The sequence below is a fragment of the Mobula hypostoma genome, chromosome 2, assembly GCF_963921235.1.
Source record: "Mobula hypostoma chromosome 2, sMobHyp1.1, whole genome shotgun sequence".
In the NCBI taxonomy this organism is placed as follows: domain Eukaryota; kingdom Metazoa; phylum Chordata; class Chondrichthyes; order Myliobatiformes; family Myliobatidae; genus Mobula; species Mobula hypostoma.
This window is the reverse complement of record NC_086098.1, coordinates 119553269-119570005: the sequence shown is the minus strand read 5'-3', so window position 1 is coordinate 119570005 and position 16737 is coordinate 119553269. Positions and strand designations below refer to the sequence as shown.

Sequence of the window (16737 nt, the reverse complement as noted above, 5' to 3'; positions counted from 1 at the left end):
ATTCTAAACAATGATATTTAAACAGACACTTCACTATTAAATTAGCTGTGGATACAGTATTTTTCTCGATGCCATTAACTCCAATTTATGCTGTTTCTTAATCTGAGAGAATGCAAAAGTCTGTAAGCAATACAAGCACTTGTGTCTAAATTAAATATGTTAAATGGACTACCAAAGCAGAAAATGACATCCTTTGTGTGTCACTGGCCAGTTTGTGTAAGAAGATAACAACTGTATTATGTGCAGAAATTATCTCCAAAATTAATACATATCTCCTGATGAATTCTCATTTTCATTTCATACCATGTTATGATGCTAGCCATCGTGAAGGCTACTTTTTAAAAATATTTTAAAGATATCACACAATAATATAAATTCTTGCTGACTAATTACTTCTGGCTGCTTGTTGCCATTTTTATTGCTTTACAAAGACTGAAAATTTACTCTTTCTGCTTCAAGTTGTTTCTGCCAATTTTGTGCTATCAGTCAAATAATCTGTCTTTGTTTTACATCACAGAGCAGCTATTGGGGAAGAGCAGTGCATGGAAGAGCACTCATACATAGAACAAGAAATTGATTTTTTTCCTGCTTCACCTTGACAAACAAAAAATATGACAGGTGCATTAGTGTGTTTAAGAAGACAGTCATCTTGCTACTGAAGCCAAGCTATGGTCTCTATTAGTACTACTGGCAGTTTTAAGAACATATTACGCAGGAACAGTAGAAACATAAGCAGTCGGCTACCTTGTCCTTAGAGCCTACTCCAGCCTCAATCAAGCGTAAACCTGTTCGTATACCATTTTCAAACACCATCCTATATTCCTGAATTTGTTAGTTATTTTAAAAGCTTCTAGAAATCCTTCAACTGCATTATCTTCTTTTACTTTTGCTATTACTCATTCAAATTTTTACTTATTAACAATATTGGCAACAATATAGAATACTTGTTATCAAATGTTTCCAAAAATAAAAAGGTATCTGGCAATGTAAGAAATGCAAGTGAAAACATATGCTATTAACAAGTTATTTGAAGAGCTGATCTTTGGCAAACATATATACATTCGCAACTATCATTTCATCCACAGAATTTAGAATAAAAGACAACTTTCTAAATATCATAACATTGGGGGATGGAGCAGGTAGTTAGGGGAGCCTTTAGACATAGATCATTAAAATATAATTTGAAAATATGGAAATTAAAAGGCAAACAAAATAATTTTCCTTTCTCTCAAGTGGAAGAGCTATGATGCAGATTCACAGAACTACAAACCCCATTTCCAGAAAAGTTGAGATATTTTCCAAAATGCAATAAAAACAAAAATCTGTGGTATGTTCATTCACGTGAACCTTTATTTAACTGACAAAAGTACAAAGAAAAGATTTTCAATAGTTTTACTGACCAACTTAATTGTATTTTTTAAACATACACAAATTTAGAATTTGATGGCTGCAACACACTCAAGAAAAGTTGGGACAGAGGCATGTTTACCATTGTGTTACATCACCTGTCCTTTTAATAACACTTTTTAATCGTTTTGGAACTGAGGATACTAACTGTAGTAGATTTGCAATTGGAAATTTTGTCCATTCTTGCTTGATATAAGACTTCAGCAACTCAACATTCCGTGGTCTCCGTTGTCTAATTCTCCTCTTCATGATGCGGCATACATTTTCAATAGGAGATAGATCTGGACTGGCAGCAGGCCAGTCAAGCACACACACTCTGTGTCTACAAAGCCACGCTGTTGTAGCCCGTGCAGAATGTGGTCTGGCATTGTCCTGCTGAAATAAGCATGGACGTCCGGGGAAGAGACGTCGCCTTGATGGCAACATATGTCTCTCTAAAATCCTAATATACGCCTCAGAGTCAATGGTACCTTCACATACATGCAACTCACCCATGCCGTGGGCACTGATGCACCCCCATACCATCACAGATGCTGGTTTTTGCACCTTTCGCTGATAACAATCTGGATGGTCGTTTTCATCTTTGGCACGGAGAACTCGACGCCCGTTTTTTCCGAAAACTAGCTGAAGTGTGGACTCATCTGACCACAGCACACGGTTCCACAGTCTTTCGGTCCATCTGGGCTGAGCTTGGGCCCAGAGAACTTGCCAGCGTTTCTGCATAGAGTTGATGTATGGCTTCCTCCTTGCGTAATACAGTTTCAAGTTGCAATTCTGGATGCAGCGACGGACTGTGTTGAGTGACAATGGTTTTCCGAAGTACTCTGAGCCCAGGTGGCTATAATTGTCACAGTAGCATGACGGTTTCTTAGACAGTGCCGCCTGAGGGCTCGAAGATCACATACATTCAACAGTGGTTTCCGACCTTTACGCACTGAGATGTCTCCGAATTCTCTGAACCTTTTCACAATATTATGTACTGTAGACGTTGAAAGACCTAAATTCTCTGCAATCTTGCGTTGAGAAATGTTCCTTTTGAACTGACTAACAATTCTTTCACGAATTTTGGCACAAAGGGGTGAGCCACAACCCATCCTTGCTTGCAAAGACTGAGCCTTTGATGGATGCTACTTTTATACCCAGTCATGATACCTCACCTGCTACCAATTAGCCTGCTTGATGTGGAGTCTTCCAAACCGGTGTTACTTGAATATTCTGTGCACTTTTCAATCTTATTTTAACTCTGTCCCTACTTTTGTTGAGTGTGCTGCAGCCATCAAATTCTAAATTTGTGTATATTTACAAAATACAATTAAGTTGGTCAGTAAAACTATTGAAAATCCTTTCTTTGTACTTTTGTCAGTTAAATAAAGGTTCATGTGAATTAACATATCACAGATTTTTGTTTTTATTGCATTTTGGAAAATATCCCAACTTTTCTGGAAATGGGGTTTGTAGAACAAAACAGCACACACCACAAGAACATGCCCTTCAAACCACCATGCCTGCTTCAACCATGAAGCTAATCTAAACTAACGTTATCTTATTACATGTGTCCCTCTGTTTCTGCCTATTTATGTGTCTGTCTAAAAGCCCTTTAAATGTTGCTGTCATATCCACTTCTACCACTTCCTCAGACAGTGTGTTAAAGGCCCCTGCCACTCCATATGAAAATAAAAATTGCCTCACAAATCTCTTTTAAATTTTATCCCTCTCACCTTAAACATATGTCCTCTGGTATTTGATGTTCAATGAGGTGGACTAAGATGAAATGGGAGTTTGTGGCATTTGTGTGGCATGAATGTTACTTTCCATCTATCACATCAGACCTGGATACTATTCAGGCCTTTCTGCATTTTGTTGTGGACTGCTTAATTTTCTGAAGAGCTGAGAATAGTGTTCAACATTGTAAGATCAACAAAACCCACCCCTACTTCTGACCTTATAATTGAAGGAATTGAAGGTGGTTGGCCCTGAGGATTCCTGCAGAGATGTACTGTGACTGAAATGATTGACTCCAACTACCTGAACCATCTTTCTTTGTTCTAGGTCATACCTCAATTTTTTGTACGAAGGTCACACCTCGATTTCCTGAACAGGTTAGAGTCACCCGATTTGAATACTGCAGACCTGGACTTCAGAAGGGAGCAAATCTCTCATTTCATTCATGGTTTCCAGTTGCGAAGAAAAAACACCTGATCTGATGACTTTGGTACGCAGTGCTCTATACATTTAATTATGAAGTCTGCAATGGTGTTGATATACTCACTTAAATTGGCTCATGGGCCCCTGAATATGGACCAGTCTACCAATTCAAAGCAGTTGCATAGAAGCTCATCTATTTCCGCATAATAGGACTGTATATCTTTCTGTACAGTTTGTACACAGTTTCTGTTTGTACACAGGGAGAAGGCACATGGGCTTTGAGAAGAGTGGGGCAAATGGGACTAGCTTAGTTAGGCAACTTAGGCAGCATGCACGAGTTGACTGAAGACTTGATTTCAACATTTAAGAGAAATTTGGATAGGTACATGGATGGTAGATGTATGGAGGGCTATGCTCCTAGGGCAGGTTGATGGGACTAGGAAGAATAATAGTTCAGCATGGACTAGATAGGTCTTATTTTCTCTAGTTCTGATGAAGGGTCTTGGCCCAAAATGTCCTTTGAGGACTGGTGGTGTAGTGGCCTCACTGGGACAAACCTCTACAAAACCCCATACAAATGCTCCCTGAATAATGTCCACAATTCTGTTATGCATTTCCCTGAGTATATCCATTCCCAATTTATGCTCCAAGTTCCTGCCTAATAGGACCATAATTCCCCCTCCCACAATTAATACTTTCCCATACTCTCCTATCCCTATCCAAGCCTACGGTAAAGGTCAGGGAGTTGTGGTCACTATCTCCAAAATACTGATCCACCAAGAGATTTATCACCTGACGATTCATCGCCTAGCACCTTGTCAAAGGTTTTACTAAAGAATATACAGAGAACATTCTGTGTCCTACCCTCATCATCCCTCTTAGTTACATAGAACATAGAACATAGAATAGTACAGCACAGTACAGGCCCTTTGGCCCACAATGTTGTGCCGACCCTCAAACCCTGCCTCCCATATAACCCACCACCTTAAATTCCTCCATATACCTGTCTAGTAGTCTCTTAAATTTCACTACTGTATCTGCCTCCACCACTGACTCATGCAGTGCATTCCACGCACCAACCACTCTCTAAGTAAAAACCCTTCCTCTAATAACCTCCTTGAACTTCCCACCCCTTACCTTAAAGCCATGTCCTCTTGTATTGAGCAGTGGTGCCCTGGGGAAGAGGCGCTGGCTATCCACTCTATCCATTCCTCTTATTATCTTGTACACCTCTATCATGTCTCCTCTCATCCTCCTTCTCTCCAAAGAGTAAAGCCCTAGCTCCCTTAATCTCTGATCATAATGCATGCTCTCTAAACCAGGCAGCATCCCGGTAAATCTCCTCTGTACCTTTTTCAATCCTTCCACATCCTTCCTATAGTGAGGCGACCAGAACTGGACACAGTACTCCAAGTGTGGCCTAACCAGAGTTTTATAGAGCTGCATCATTACATCGCGACTCTTAAACTCTATCCCTCGACTTATGAAAGCTAACACCCCATAAGCTTTCTTAACTACCCGATCCACCTGTGAGGCAACTTTCAGGGATCTGTGGACATGTACCCTGAGATCCCTCTGCTCCTCCACACTACCAAGTGTGGATCACTTGGACAATACAAACACCTCTGTCAGAATGCTGTTCATTGACTATAGCTCAGCGTTTAACACCATCATTCCCACAGTCCTAATTGATAAGCTATAGAAGTTGGGCCTCTGAACTCCCTCTGCATTAACAGAGACCACAATCTGTGCAGATTGGTGATAATACCTCCTCCTCTCTGACAATCAAAACTGCTGCACCACAGGGGTGTTTGCTTAGTCCACTGCTGTTCCTCCTCTACGCCCAGGACTGTGTGGTTAGGTATACAACCATTGTTGGTAGAATCACAGATGAGGATGAGAGGTCATATTGGAGTGAGATATACCAGTTGGTTGCGTGGTGAAGTAGCTAACCTTGCACTCAATGTCAGTAAAATGAAAGAGCTGATTGAAGACTTCAGGAAATATAAGACGAGGGAAAATGAACCAATCCTCATAGAGGGATCAGAAGTAGAAAGAGTGAGCAATTTCAAGTTCCTGGGTGTCAAGGTCACAGAGGACCTAACCTGGTCCCAGCATATTGACTCAATTATAAAGAAGGCAACATGGCGGCTGTATTTCATTAGGAGCTTGAAGAGATTTGGCTTGTCACCTAAAACACTAGAAGACTTCGATAGATGTATCGTGGACAGCATTCTGATAGGCTACATCGCTGTCTAGTATTGCGGGGGGGTGCATAGGACTGAAAGCTACAGAAAGTTGTAAAATTAGTCAGCTCCATCTTGGGTACTAGCCTCCATAGTATTCAAGACATCTTCAAGGAGCAGTGTCTCAGAAAGGTGACATCCATTATTAATATCCCACACCACCCAGGGCATGCATCTTTTCGTGTTACTGTCAGGAAGGAGGTACAAAAGCCTGAAGTCACACACTCAGCAATTCAGGAACAGCTTGTAATTAATTTACTTATTTTTTTCTTTCTATGTTGTCATTTATTGCATTGCACTGCTGATGCTGTTAACAAATGTCACAACACATGCTGGTGATAATAAACCTGATCCTAATTTTGAAATACAGTGACAATTCAGTACTAATGCTTTAAAATATCTCTGCTTCTCCTGTAAACAGGTTTAATAAATTTGAAAAATGTCTTTTCTGCAATCACGAGAAGGATTGCAACCTGCAACGTATTTGCAGAAACTGCAATTTTATTCATGCATCTAGTATAATTATTATAAGGAATTACCAAAACCTACCTCCAAACAGTCATGATTAGATTTCAATATATTTTCAGACTTTAGCAAACATCTAGCTGCCTCTGGTACATCCAGGCCCATCTTTAACATACATTTGGTCTCTCGGAGTAGCTCAAAAATTCTGTGATCGAAGTTCAATTGCATTATCCCAGTGTCTGGATCTCGTTTTAAAAGAGGTCCATGGATGACTGTACAAAAAATAAATTTAGTGTATTCAAACATGTAACTACAACCTGGAATGAAATTAAATAATTTTATATTCGATATAGTTGTGCTGAAAGGCAAGTTCCATTGGAATTATAAATATACAAGTCAAATACTCTGAATTCAAAATATCCATCTCTAGGAGGTATATGGATTAACTATTACATCATAAGCCCTTAATTATTAGATTCTATGAAACAGTAATAAGAATCCCAAATGTAGGCAGTAATGTATGTACTGTACACTTTGATACACAAGTAGAGTGGGCATCTTCTGAGGTAAACAATTTCGAAGCAATAGACATTGTTAGAGAAGCAGGTTATAGTTCAGTATCAGGGAAGGAGAAACATTTAATAGTACATGTCATCCATGGGTGAAAAACACATGACTTATGAACACCCGTACACACAATGAGCTCCCAAAATATCATTAAATTCAAAGATCCTACTGAACTAGTATCCTCCCCCTCTACTTTTAGTAATTGTTCTTTCTATTTGGCAAATGAGACTAGTTTAGTCAGCACAATGGTCAGCATTAGGAGTTGAGTCAAAGGGCCTGCCTCCCTGCAATATTACTCTATGACTAAGTGCACCTCACCTGTGCTTTGTACAACTGCAACATAATGTCCCAACTTCTATACTTAATGCCCTGACTGATAAAGACCAGCCTGCAGAATGTAATGTCTTTTTCATCCACCCTAACTATCTGTGACATCACTTTCAGAAAACTATCTACTTGTAATCCTAGGTCCCTCTGTTCCAAAACACACCTCAGGGCACTGCCATTCATTGTATGTCTCACCCTGGTTTGACTTCTGAAAATGCAACACTTTTCACATTGAATTTGTCTCTTCTTTGCCTACTCACTTGCTGACAAAGAAACCATTGTAATTTTGATAACATTCTTCATTGGCTATCATACCATCTACTTTAGTATCATTCACAACCCAAAAAAAAAAATTGCATTTCTTCATTGAAAATTTAACCTTTACTAACTCTTTTATTGAATCAACACTCAAACAGTGGTATCCGGACACTTACAATGTCTGCAGAAGGTGGAAGACTATTGTTTGCGTTGTGGTAGACTTTATCAAGCAGTATTAGTCATAGACTCATACAGCATGGAAGTGGGTCATTGTCCCTCTATAACATCACCAACAATGAAGCACTAATCTCCACTAATGTATTTAATAATGCATTCACCATTAACTTCCCCATTCACACCACTGTACTCTCCTGCTACCATCCTTCAAGTAGAGCTAATTAAGTGTAGCAACTCAACCTACAACCAGGAAGACATTGACATGGGGAAAGAAACCAGTGAACACTAGGACACTGACACAGATGTAAGAAGGTACAAATTACACAGAGGCAACACCTGAAAGTCATAATTGAGTCTGAGAGCACTGATGCCTCCGTGTGCCAATGCTGTTTTAACGCAATCTAATGGCAGTAGTGCACATTTTTAAAAGGCAGGACTGCTGCCATGAAAGGGTAGTAATGATATCCCACAGTGAACCATAAAGCTGTTTTAATGCCATTGAAAGATAATGACACAATTTCTAGCCTTCATTCCTATAATATATGCCACACGTTCAACTTAACAGAATATAGCTGCATGACAATCAAAATGAACAAGGCACTTACCGTATTGAATTTTTGACGTTTCTTTTGACCAGATCTTAAAGTGTAATACTTCAAACTTGACCAATACATATGCAAGTTTATTGTACATTCGCACAACAGATATGCCCCGAGGGTTTTTTAAAATGTCAGAATTTTTCTGAAATGAAAGGAGGCAGTTAAAGACACATATATTTAATGCACATGGTAACAATCCAACATTCATTGGCACAATAAACAGTACAACGAAGTATCTGAACACTTTTTTAGTGATTCATGACTACATGGTCATATTCTGCTCTAACTCCATCTACAAGTTTGCAGACGGTGCAACAATTGTGGGCCTCATCTCAAATAATGATGTGTCAGAGTACAGGAAGGAGATAGGGATCTTAATAACATTATGTTATGACAACAAATTTTCCTTTAATGTCAGCAAAATAAAAGAACCAGCCATTGAATTAAGGAAGAGGGGCAGTGAACATGCTCCTGTCTATATCAACAGCATTGAGGTTTAGAGTAGAATTCCAAATTCCTATGAGAAGGCATTGCCAAAAACCTGTAAACACGAGGAAATCTGCAGATGCTGGAATTTCAAGCAACACACATAAAAATTGCTGGTGAACGCAGCAGGCCAGGCAGCATCTATAGGAAGAGGTGCAGTCGATGTTTCTGTCTGAGACTCTTCGTCAGGACTAACTGAAAGAAGAGATAGCCAGAAACATCGACTGTACCTCTTCCTATAGATGCTGCCTGGCCTGCTGCGTTCACCAGCAATTTTTATGTGTGTTGCCAACAACCTGTCTCCGTCAAACCACATAGATGCCATAGCCAAGAAAGCTCACCCTGAGTAAAAGACTGTGACTATCCACCTTATCAACCTCAGTCAATCGAGTTCCATGGAAAACTCAAGCCCTGCAGTCCCAGTAACATACTTGTGAATCCCTTTTCACCTTAATGACATCTTTCTGATAGGTAGGCCATCTATATTCCAGGTGTAGTCTCATCAATGCCTTATACAGCTGTAACACGATGCCCAACTCTTGCATTCATTGCCTTGCCCAAAGAAGGCAAGCATTCCAAACACCTTCTTCCACACCCTGTTCAACTGTATCATCACTTTCAGAGAACTGTGCACTTGTATCTTTAGGCCTCTCTGTTCTACTGCACACTCCGGAGTCCTGCCATTTACTCTGTAAATCCTGGCCTGGTTTAAATTCTCAAAATGGAAAACTTCACATTTGTCAGAGTTAAATTCCATCTACTAATCCCAGGCCCAATTTCTCAGTTGATCTAGATCCTGCTCTAATCTTAGATAACCTTCTTCACTTCACTCTCTGCCATACCACCAATTTGGGTGTCACCCACAAACCAGCCAACTACATTCTCTCCCAAATGTTTAATACAGATGACAAATAACAAGATTCAGTATCAATCCAAGGAACACCAATGGTCTCTAGAGTCCAATCTGAAAACAACTCTCTAGTACCACCCTCTGGCTACCACCAAGTCATTTTGAATCCAATTGTCTAGCTAGCACTGGATCTTATGTGATCTAATATTCTGGATTAATGTGCCATTTGAGACCTTATGAAAGGTCCTGCTTAAGTCCATGTACACAACACCTACTGTCATTCTCTCATCATGTATTTGATCATCAGCATAATCAAACATGACTATGATTATATTTAGCAAATTTTTCCACAGAACTGGTTTGCCATTGCCTTCTTCTGGGCAGTATCTTGACAAGTCACATGATCCCAGCCATTATCAATACTTTCAGAGATAGTCTGCCTGGCATCTGTGGTCGCATAACCAGGACCTATGATATGCACCAGCCGCTCACACAACCATCCACCACCTGCTCCCATGGCTTCATGTAACCCTGACTGGGGGGGATGAGCAGGTGCTATACCTTGCCCAAGAGTGACCTGAAAGCTAGCGGAGGGAAGAAGCACTTTACAACTCCTTTGGTAGAGACATATCTCCATCCTGCCACCCAATCCATTTGATCACCTCTTCAAATATCTGAAAAAAGTTCATGAGGCATGATTTTTCTGCACAAAGCCATACCATACATCCCTAATGCAAGTAGAACTTTCCTCTTAGGATCCCTTCCAGTAACTACCCCACTACTGATGTTAGGCTCATTTGCCTGTAGTTCCTAGCTTTTCCTTGCAGACCTTCTTAAATAAAAGCATAATGTTAGCCACCGTCAAGGCTTCCAGTACTCCACATATGGATAAGGATGAAAACTATCTCTACTAGAGCCTCAACAACTTCATCTCTTGCTTTCCACAATGTCCCAAGGATACATTTCATCAAATTTCAGGGTTTTATTCACCATATGTATTCTTAGAATTCTAGCACTTTCTCTTTGGCAATATGGATATGTTTGAAGACAACATTATTCTCTACCCCAAATGTCCTTAGCTTTCATAATCTTCTCCAAGGTAAATATAGATGAGAAATAGTGATTTAAGAAATCATCCATTTCCTGTGACTCCGCACATAGGCAACCATACTTATCCGTAGGAGATCTATGCTTTCCCTAGCTCCCTTTTGGCTCTTAATATGCTCAGAGAATCTCTTACAGTTTTCATTTACCTTATCAGACAAGGCTCTGTCATGACCTTTTTTTGCCCTCCCAATTCCCTTGTGTAATATTTTTAACCTCTCCCTACTCCAATATGAGATTACCACTAGCTTTAAAAAGACTTTCATTTTGTCATTGACTTCAGGAAAAGGCAGAGTACATGCCCCTAGGTATATCAATGGTACTGAGGTGGGGTTTGTTGAGAACTTCAAGTTTCCAGATCTAAATTTCACCAATAGCTTGTCCTGGACCCCCAAAAAAACCGAATTAAAGAAAAAAATAAAAATAAAAATAAAAAGACCAATGTGCAAGAGTAAGGAGAAAAAAAAACACAAATCATGCAAACAATTGAAGTAAATAACAACATCCTGAACCAAAATGACTCCTCAGATCTGAACCCTGGGGCAGCCCAGATTAGGCCCAAAGCCTCATTCATCAATTCATCATATTGGTGGGCATAAAGCACAGCAGCCAGGTCAGTCTTCATAGCCTCAGCGCCACGGAGGCAGAGTGACCATCGAAGAAAGAAAGTGAGCGAAATTGGCTCTCACCTTGGATCCTGACACCGTCTTTTGAGTCTGGAGAGAGGAGTGAATGAAATTGGCTCTCGCCTCCAATCTGGGCCGACACTTAAATTGGCTAAACAGCAGATTGTACCTTGCACTCGGACCTGGTTACTGTGAAGGGCTCAAGGCATAGAGTATGCCCCCCAGCAACTCGTTCCGGGCCCAGATTTCGCTACCCAACCCGAAGCCACTCTCAAGCGCTTCAAATCAGCTTGATCCAACCTCACTCCCAGGCCAATTGTATGGGCATCAGAACTCCGCTGCCCCAACTTCTCCTCTCGGGGTCCAGAGCAATCCAACCTCACACACAGGCCAGATGTACGGGCATCGGATCTCCTCTGCCCTGACTTCTCAGCACCCAGAGTGATCCAACTTTGTACCTTGGCCAGTTATATGGGCATTGGAACTCCACTGCCCCGACTCCTTCTCTCTGAATGGCTCACTCTTTTTTAATGGTGCAACATAGAAAGCATTCTATCTAGAGTTTGGTATGGCAAAAAATGACCACAAGAAATTGCATGGTTGCGAACACAGATCAGTCCATCATGAAAACCAATCTCCCCTCAGCTGACTCTATCTACACATCATACTACCTTGAGAAAGCAGCCAACATAATCAAAGACATCTCCCACCCAACCATTCCCTAATCACCCCCTTCTTCCATTGGGCATGCAAAAAAGCTTCTCATTGTATCTTGGTATATGTGACAATAATAATCCAAATTACCAACTTAACTATTTGCCTTTAGTACAATCCTATCAAAGTGATCGCCCTTTTCATCTTTCTTAGTTCTATCCATATCGCCTCACCGAATACTTCATCCCCAACCCTGCCTCCCCGAGCAATATCCTCTCTAAGTACTACCATTATTTTCTTTCATCTATATGGGGGGTGGGGAGCACTGCACAAGATCGAAATAAGTTGCAGAATATTGTGAACTCAGCCACTGCATCATAGGACTAGCGTCCCCCGCATCCAAGACATCTTCAAAGAGCGATGCCTCAAAAAGCCGGCAACCATCATTAAGGACCCCCATCACCCAGGACATGTCCTCTTTTCATTGCTATTATCGGAAGGAGATAACGTAGCCTGAAGGCACACTCTCAGTGATTCAGGAATAGCAACTTCCCCTCTGCCATCGTATTTCTGAAAGGATGTTTTCGTGTTTTATTATTTAAAACAATTGAATCACTATGGAATTAATTTGGCTTTTTTTGACACTGATCAACAGAAAAAGATTCTTCTGTAACAAAGTGAAAACAGATTTTACAAAGTAATCTAAATGAATTACAAATATAAAACACAAAATAACTGACTGCATAAGTATTCACCCTCTTCAAGTCAGAATCTAATAGAGGCATACTTGACAGAAATTACAGCCTTGAGTCTGTGTAGATAGGTCTCTATCAGCTTTGCACATCTGGACACTGCAATTTTTCTCCATTCTTCTTTACAAAACTGTTCAAGCTCTGTCAGATTGCATGGGGATCATGCGTGAATAGCCCTTTTCAAGTCTAGCCACAAATTCTCAATTGGATTGAGGTCTGGACTCTGACTTGGCCACTCCAGGACGTTAACTTTGTTGTTTTTAAGCCATTCCTGTGTAGCTTTGGCTTTATGCATGGTGTCATTGTCTTGCCGGAGAACAAATCTTCTCCCAAATCGCAGTTCTCTTGCAGACTGCATCAGGTTTTCCTCCAGGATTTCCCTATATTTTGCTGAATTCATTTTACCCTCTAGCTTCACAAGCCTTCCAGGGCTTGCTGCACTGAAGCATCCCCACAGCATGATGCAGACACCACCATACTTCACACTAGGAATGATGTGTTTTTGATGCAGTGCGGTGTTTGGCTTATGTCAAACTTAGCATTTAGTCCAAAAGCCAAAAAGCTCAATTTTGGTTTCATCAGACCATAGAACCTTCTTCCAGCTGACTTCAGTCTCCCACTTGACTTCTGGCAAACTCTAGGCGAGATTTCATGTGAATTTTTTTCAACAGTGGCTCTCTATTTGCCACTCTCCCATAAAGCTATGATTGGAGAAGGTCCCAGGCAACAGTTGTATGTACAGTCTCTCCCATCTCAGCCACTGAAGCTTGTAACTCCTCCAGAATTGTTAAAGGTCTTTTGGTGGTCTTCCTCATGGCCACTCAGTTTTTGAGGACAGCCTGCTCTCGGCGGATTTACAGCTCTGCCATATTCTTCCCATTTCTTGATGATTGACTTAACTATACTGTACTCCAAGGAATGTTCAGTGACTTGGAAATTTTCCTATATCCATCTCCTGACTTGTACTTTGCAATAACCTTTTCGCAGAGTTGCTTGGAGTCTTCTATTGTCTTTATGGTATACTTTGCCAGGATACTGACTCACCAGCCCTTGGACCTTCCAGATTCAGGTAACTTTACTATAATCAATTGAAATGCTTTGACTGCACACAGGTCTCCAAAAACAGATCTCCATTTTACTGCACCAGTGATGATTTGGTGTGTCATATTAAAAGCGGTGAATACTTATGCAATCAATTATTTTGTGTTTAATTTTTGTGATTAATTTAGATGACATTATAGAGATCTGTTTTCACTTTGACACAAAAGAGTCTTTCTGTTGATCAGTTTTTTTAAAAAGCCGTACTAAATCCCTGTAATTCAATGCAGTAAAACAATAAAACATGAAAACTTCCAAGGGTAGTGAATACTTTTTTGAGGCACTGTGTATGTGTGTGTGTGTGTGTGTGTGTGTGTGTGTGAGAGATATATATATTGTATACACACACAATGGCATGCAGAAGTTTGGGCACCTCTGTCAAAATTTCTGTTACTGTGAATAGTTGAGTAGAAGATGAACTGATCTCCAAAAATCATAAAGTTAAAGATGAAACATTATTTTTAACATTTTAAGATTAGTGTATTATTTTTGTTTTGTACAATTTTAGAGCGGAAAAAAAGGAAAGGAGCACGATGCAAAAGTTTGGGCACCCCAAGAGATTTGAGCTCTCAGATAACTTTCACCAATGTCTCAGACCATAATTAGCTTGTTAGGGCTATGACTTGTTCACAGTCATCGTTAGGAAAGGCCAGCTGATGCAAATTTCAAAGCTTTATAAATACCCTGACTCCTCAAACCTTGTCCCTACAATCAGCAGCCATGGGCTCCTCTAAGCAGCTGACTAGCACTTTGAAAATTAAAATAAATGATGCCCACAAAGCAGGAGAAGGCTATAAGAAGATAGCAAAGCGTTTTCAGGTAGCCATTTCCTCAGTTCGTAATGTTATTAAGAAATGGCAGTTAACAGGAACAGTGGGGGTCAAGTTGAGGTCTGGAAGACCAAGAAAACTTTCCGAGAGAACTGCTCATAGGATTGCTAGAAAGGCAAATCAAAACCCCCGTTTAACTGCAAACGACCTTCAGGAAGACTTAGCAGACTCTAGAGTGGTGGTGCACTGTTCTACTGTGCAGCGACACCTGCACAAATATGACCTTCATGGAAGAGTCACCAGAAGAAGCTGGTGATGCCTCCCTCCCAGATGCGTTGAACAACTTCTACTCTCGTTTTGACGTGGAAAATGATGTGGTGGCGAGGAAGACCACTCCTCCTCCCAATGACCAGGCGCTGTGTCTTACCATGGCCGACGTGAGGAAAACTCTATGCAGGGTCAACCCACAGAACGCTGCTGGACCAGACAATATTCCTAGCAGAGTGCTCAGAGGATGTGCAGACCAGCTGGCAGATGTTCTTACTGACATCTTCAACACCCCCCTGAGCAGCGCCATCGTTCCAACGTGCTTCAAGGCCACCACCATCGTCCCCGTGCTGAAGAAGTCTTCAGTGTCCTGCCTCAACGACTATTTTCATCATGAAGTGTTTCTAGAGGCTCGTCATGAGGCACATCAAGACCCTGCTGCCCCCTTCACTGGACCCCCTGCAGTTCATGTATCATCCCAACTGTTCAACAGACGATGCCATAGCCAGCACCCTCCACCTGGCCATCACCCACCTGGACAAAAAAGACACGTATGTTCAAATGCTGTTTATAGACTTCAGTTCAGCATTCAACACAATCATTCCTCAGCACCTGACTGGAAAGCTGAAACTGCTGGGCCTGAACATCTCCCTCTGCAACTGGATCCTAGACTTCCTGACTGAGAGACCTCAGTCAGTCTGGATCAGGAACAGCATCTCCAACACCATCGCACTGAGCACGGGGACCCCCCAGGGCTGTGTGCTCAGTCCACTGCTGTTCACTCTGCTGATTCACGACTGTGCAGCAATACACAGCTTGAATCACATCATCAAGTTCGCCGATGACACGACCATGGTGGGTCGCATCAGCAAGAACGACAAGTCAGCATACAGAGAGGAGGTGCAGCAGCTAACAGAATGGTGCAGAGCCAACAACCTATCTCTGAATGTGAACAAAACAAAAGAGAGGGTTGTTGGCTTCAAGAGAGCACGGAGCAATCACTCTCCGCTGAACATTGACGGCTCCTCCATTAAGATTATTGAGATCACCAAATTTCTTGGGGTTCACCTGGCGGAGAATCTCACCTGGTCCCTCAACACCAGCTCCATAGCCAAGAAAGCACAGCAGCGTCTCTACTTTCTGCGAAGGCTGAGACAAGTACATCTCCCACCCCCCATGCTCATCACATTCTACAGAGGATGTATCAAGAGCATCCTGAGCAGCTGCATCACTGCCTGGTTCAGGAATTGCACCGTCTCGGATCGCAAGACCCTGCAGCGGATAGTGAGATCAATTGAGAAGATCATTGGGGTCTCTCTTCCCGCCATTACAGACATTTACAGTACACGCTGCACCTGTAAAGCCAACAGCATTGTGAAGGACCCCACGCACCCCTCATATAAACTCTTCTCCCTCCTGCCATCTGGCAAAAGGTACTGAAGCATTCAGGCTCTCACAACCAGACTGTGCAACAGTTTCTTCCCCCAAACCATCAGACTCCCTAATACCCAGAGACTAGACTGATATCTACATCATTTATTATTATATTGTAATTTGTCCTCTACTCTGCATATTGTCTTGTTTGTTATTTATTGTACTGCCCTGCATCGTTTTGTGCACTTTATGTAGTCCTGTGTAGGTCTGTGGTCTAGTGTAGTTTTTGTGTTGTCTTACATAGTCCAGTGTAGCCTTGTATTATCTCACTTAGTGTAGTGTAGTTTTGTGTTGTTTCATGTAGCACCATAGTCCTGGAGGAACGTTGTTTCAGTTTTACTGTGTACTGTACCAGCAGTTTATGGTCGAAATGACAATAAAAAGCGACTTGACTTGACTTGAAAGAAAACGTTTCCTGCGTCCTCACCACAAAATTCAGCATCAGAAGTTTGCAAAGGAATATCTAAACAAGCCTGATGCATTTTGGAAACAAGTCATGTGGACT

The 16737-nt window shown here is 41.3% G+C and overlaps 1 protein-coding gene across 1 annotated transcript in view; it reads right to left on the bottom strand.

Moving 5' to 3' along the window:
* The window catches only part of LOC134357440 (dynein axonemal heavy chain 8-like), a 1088497-nt gene that overhangs the window by 904309 nt on the left and 167451 nt on the right, over positions 1-16737 (bottom strand). The window contains exons 16-17 of the mRNA XM_063069028.1: positions 8198-8333; positions 6348-6535 (exon numbers count right to left, since the gene is read on the bottom strand). Of these exons, the coding sequence (XP_062925098.1) occupies positions 6348-6535; positions 8198-8333 (324 nt within the window). The remainder of the gene's footprint in view (positions 1-6347; positions 6536-8197; positions 8334-16737) is intronic.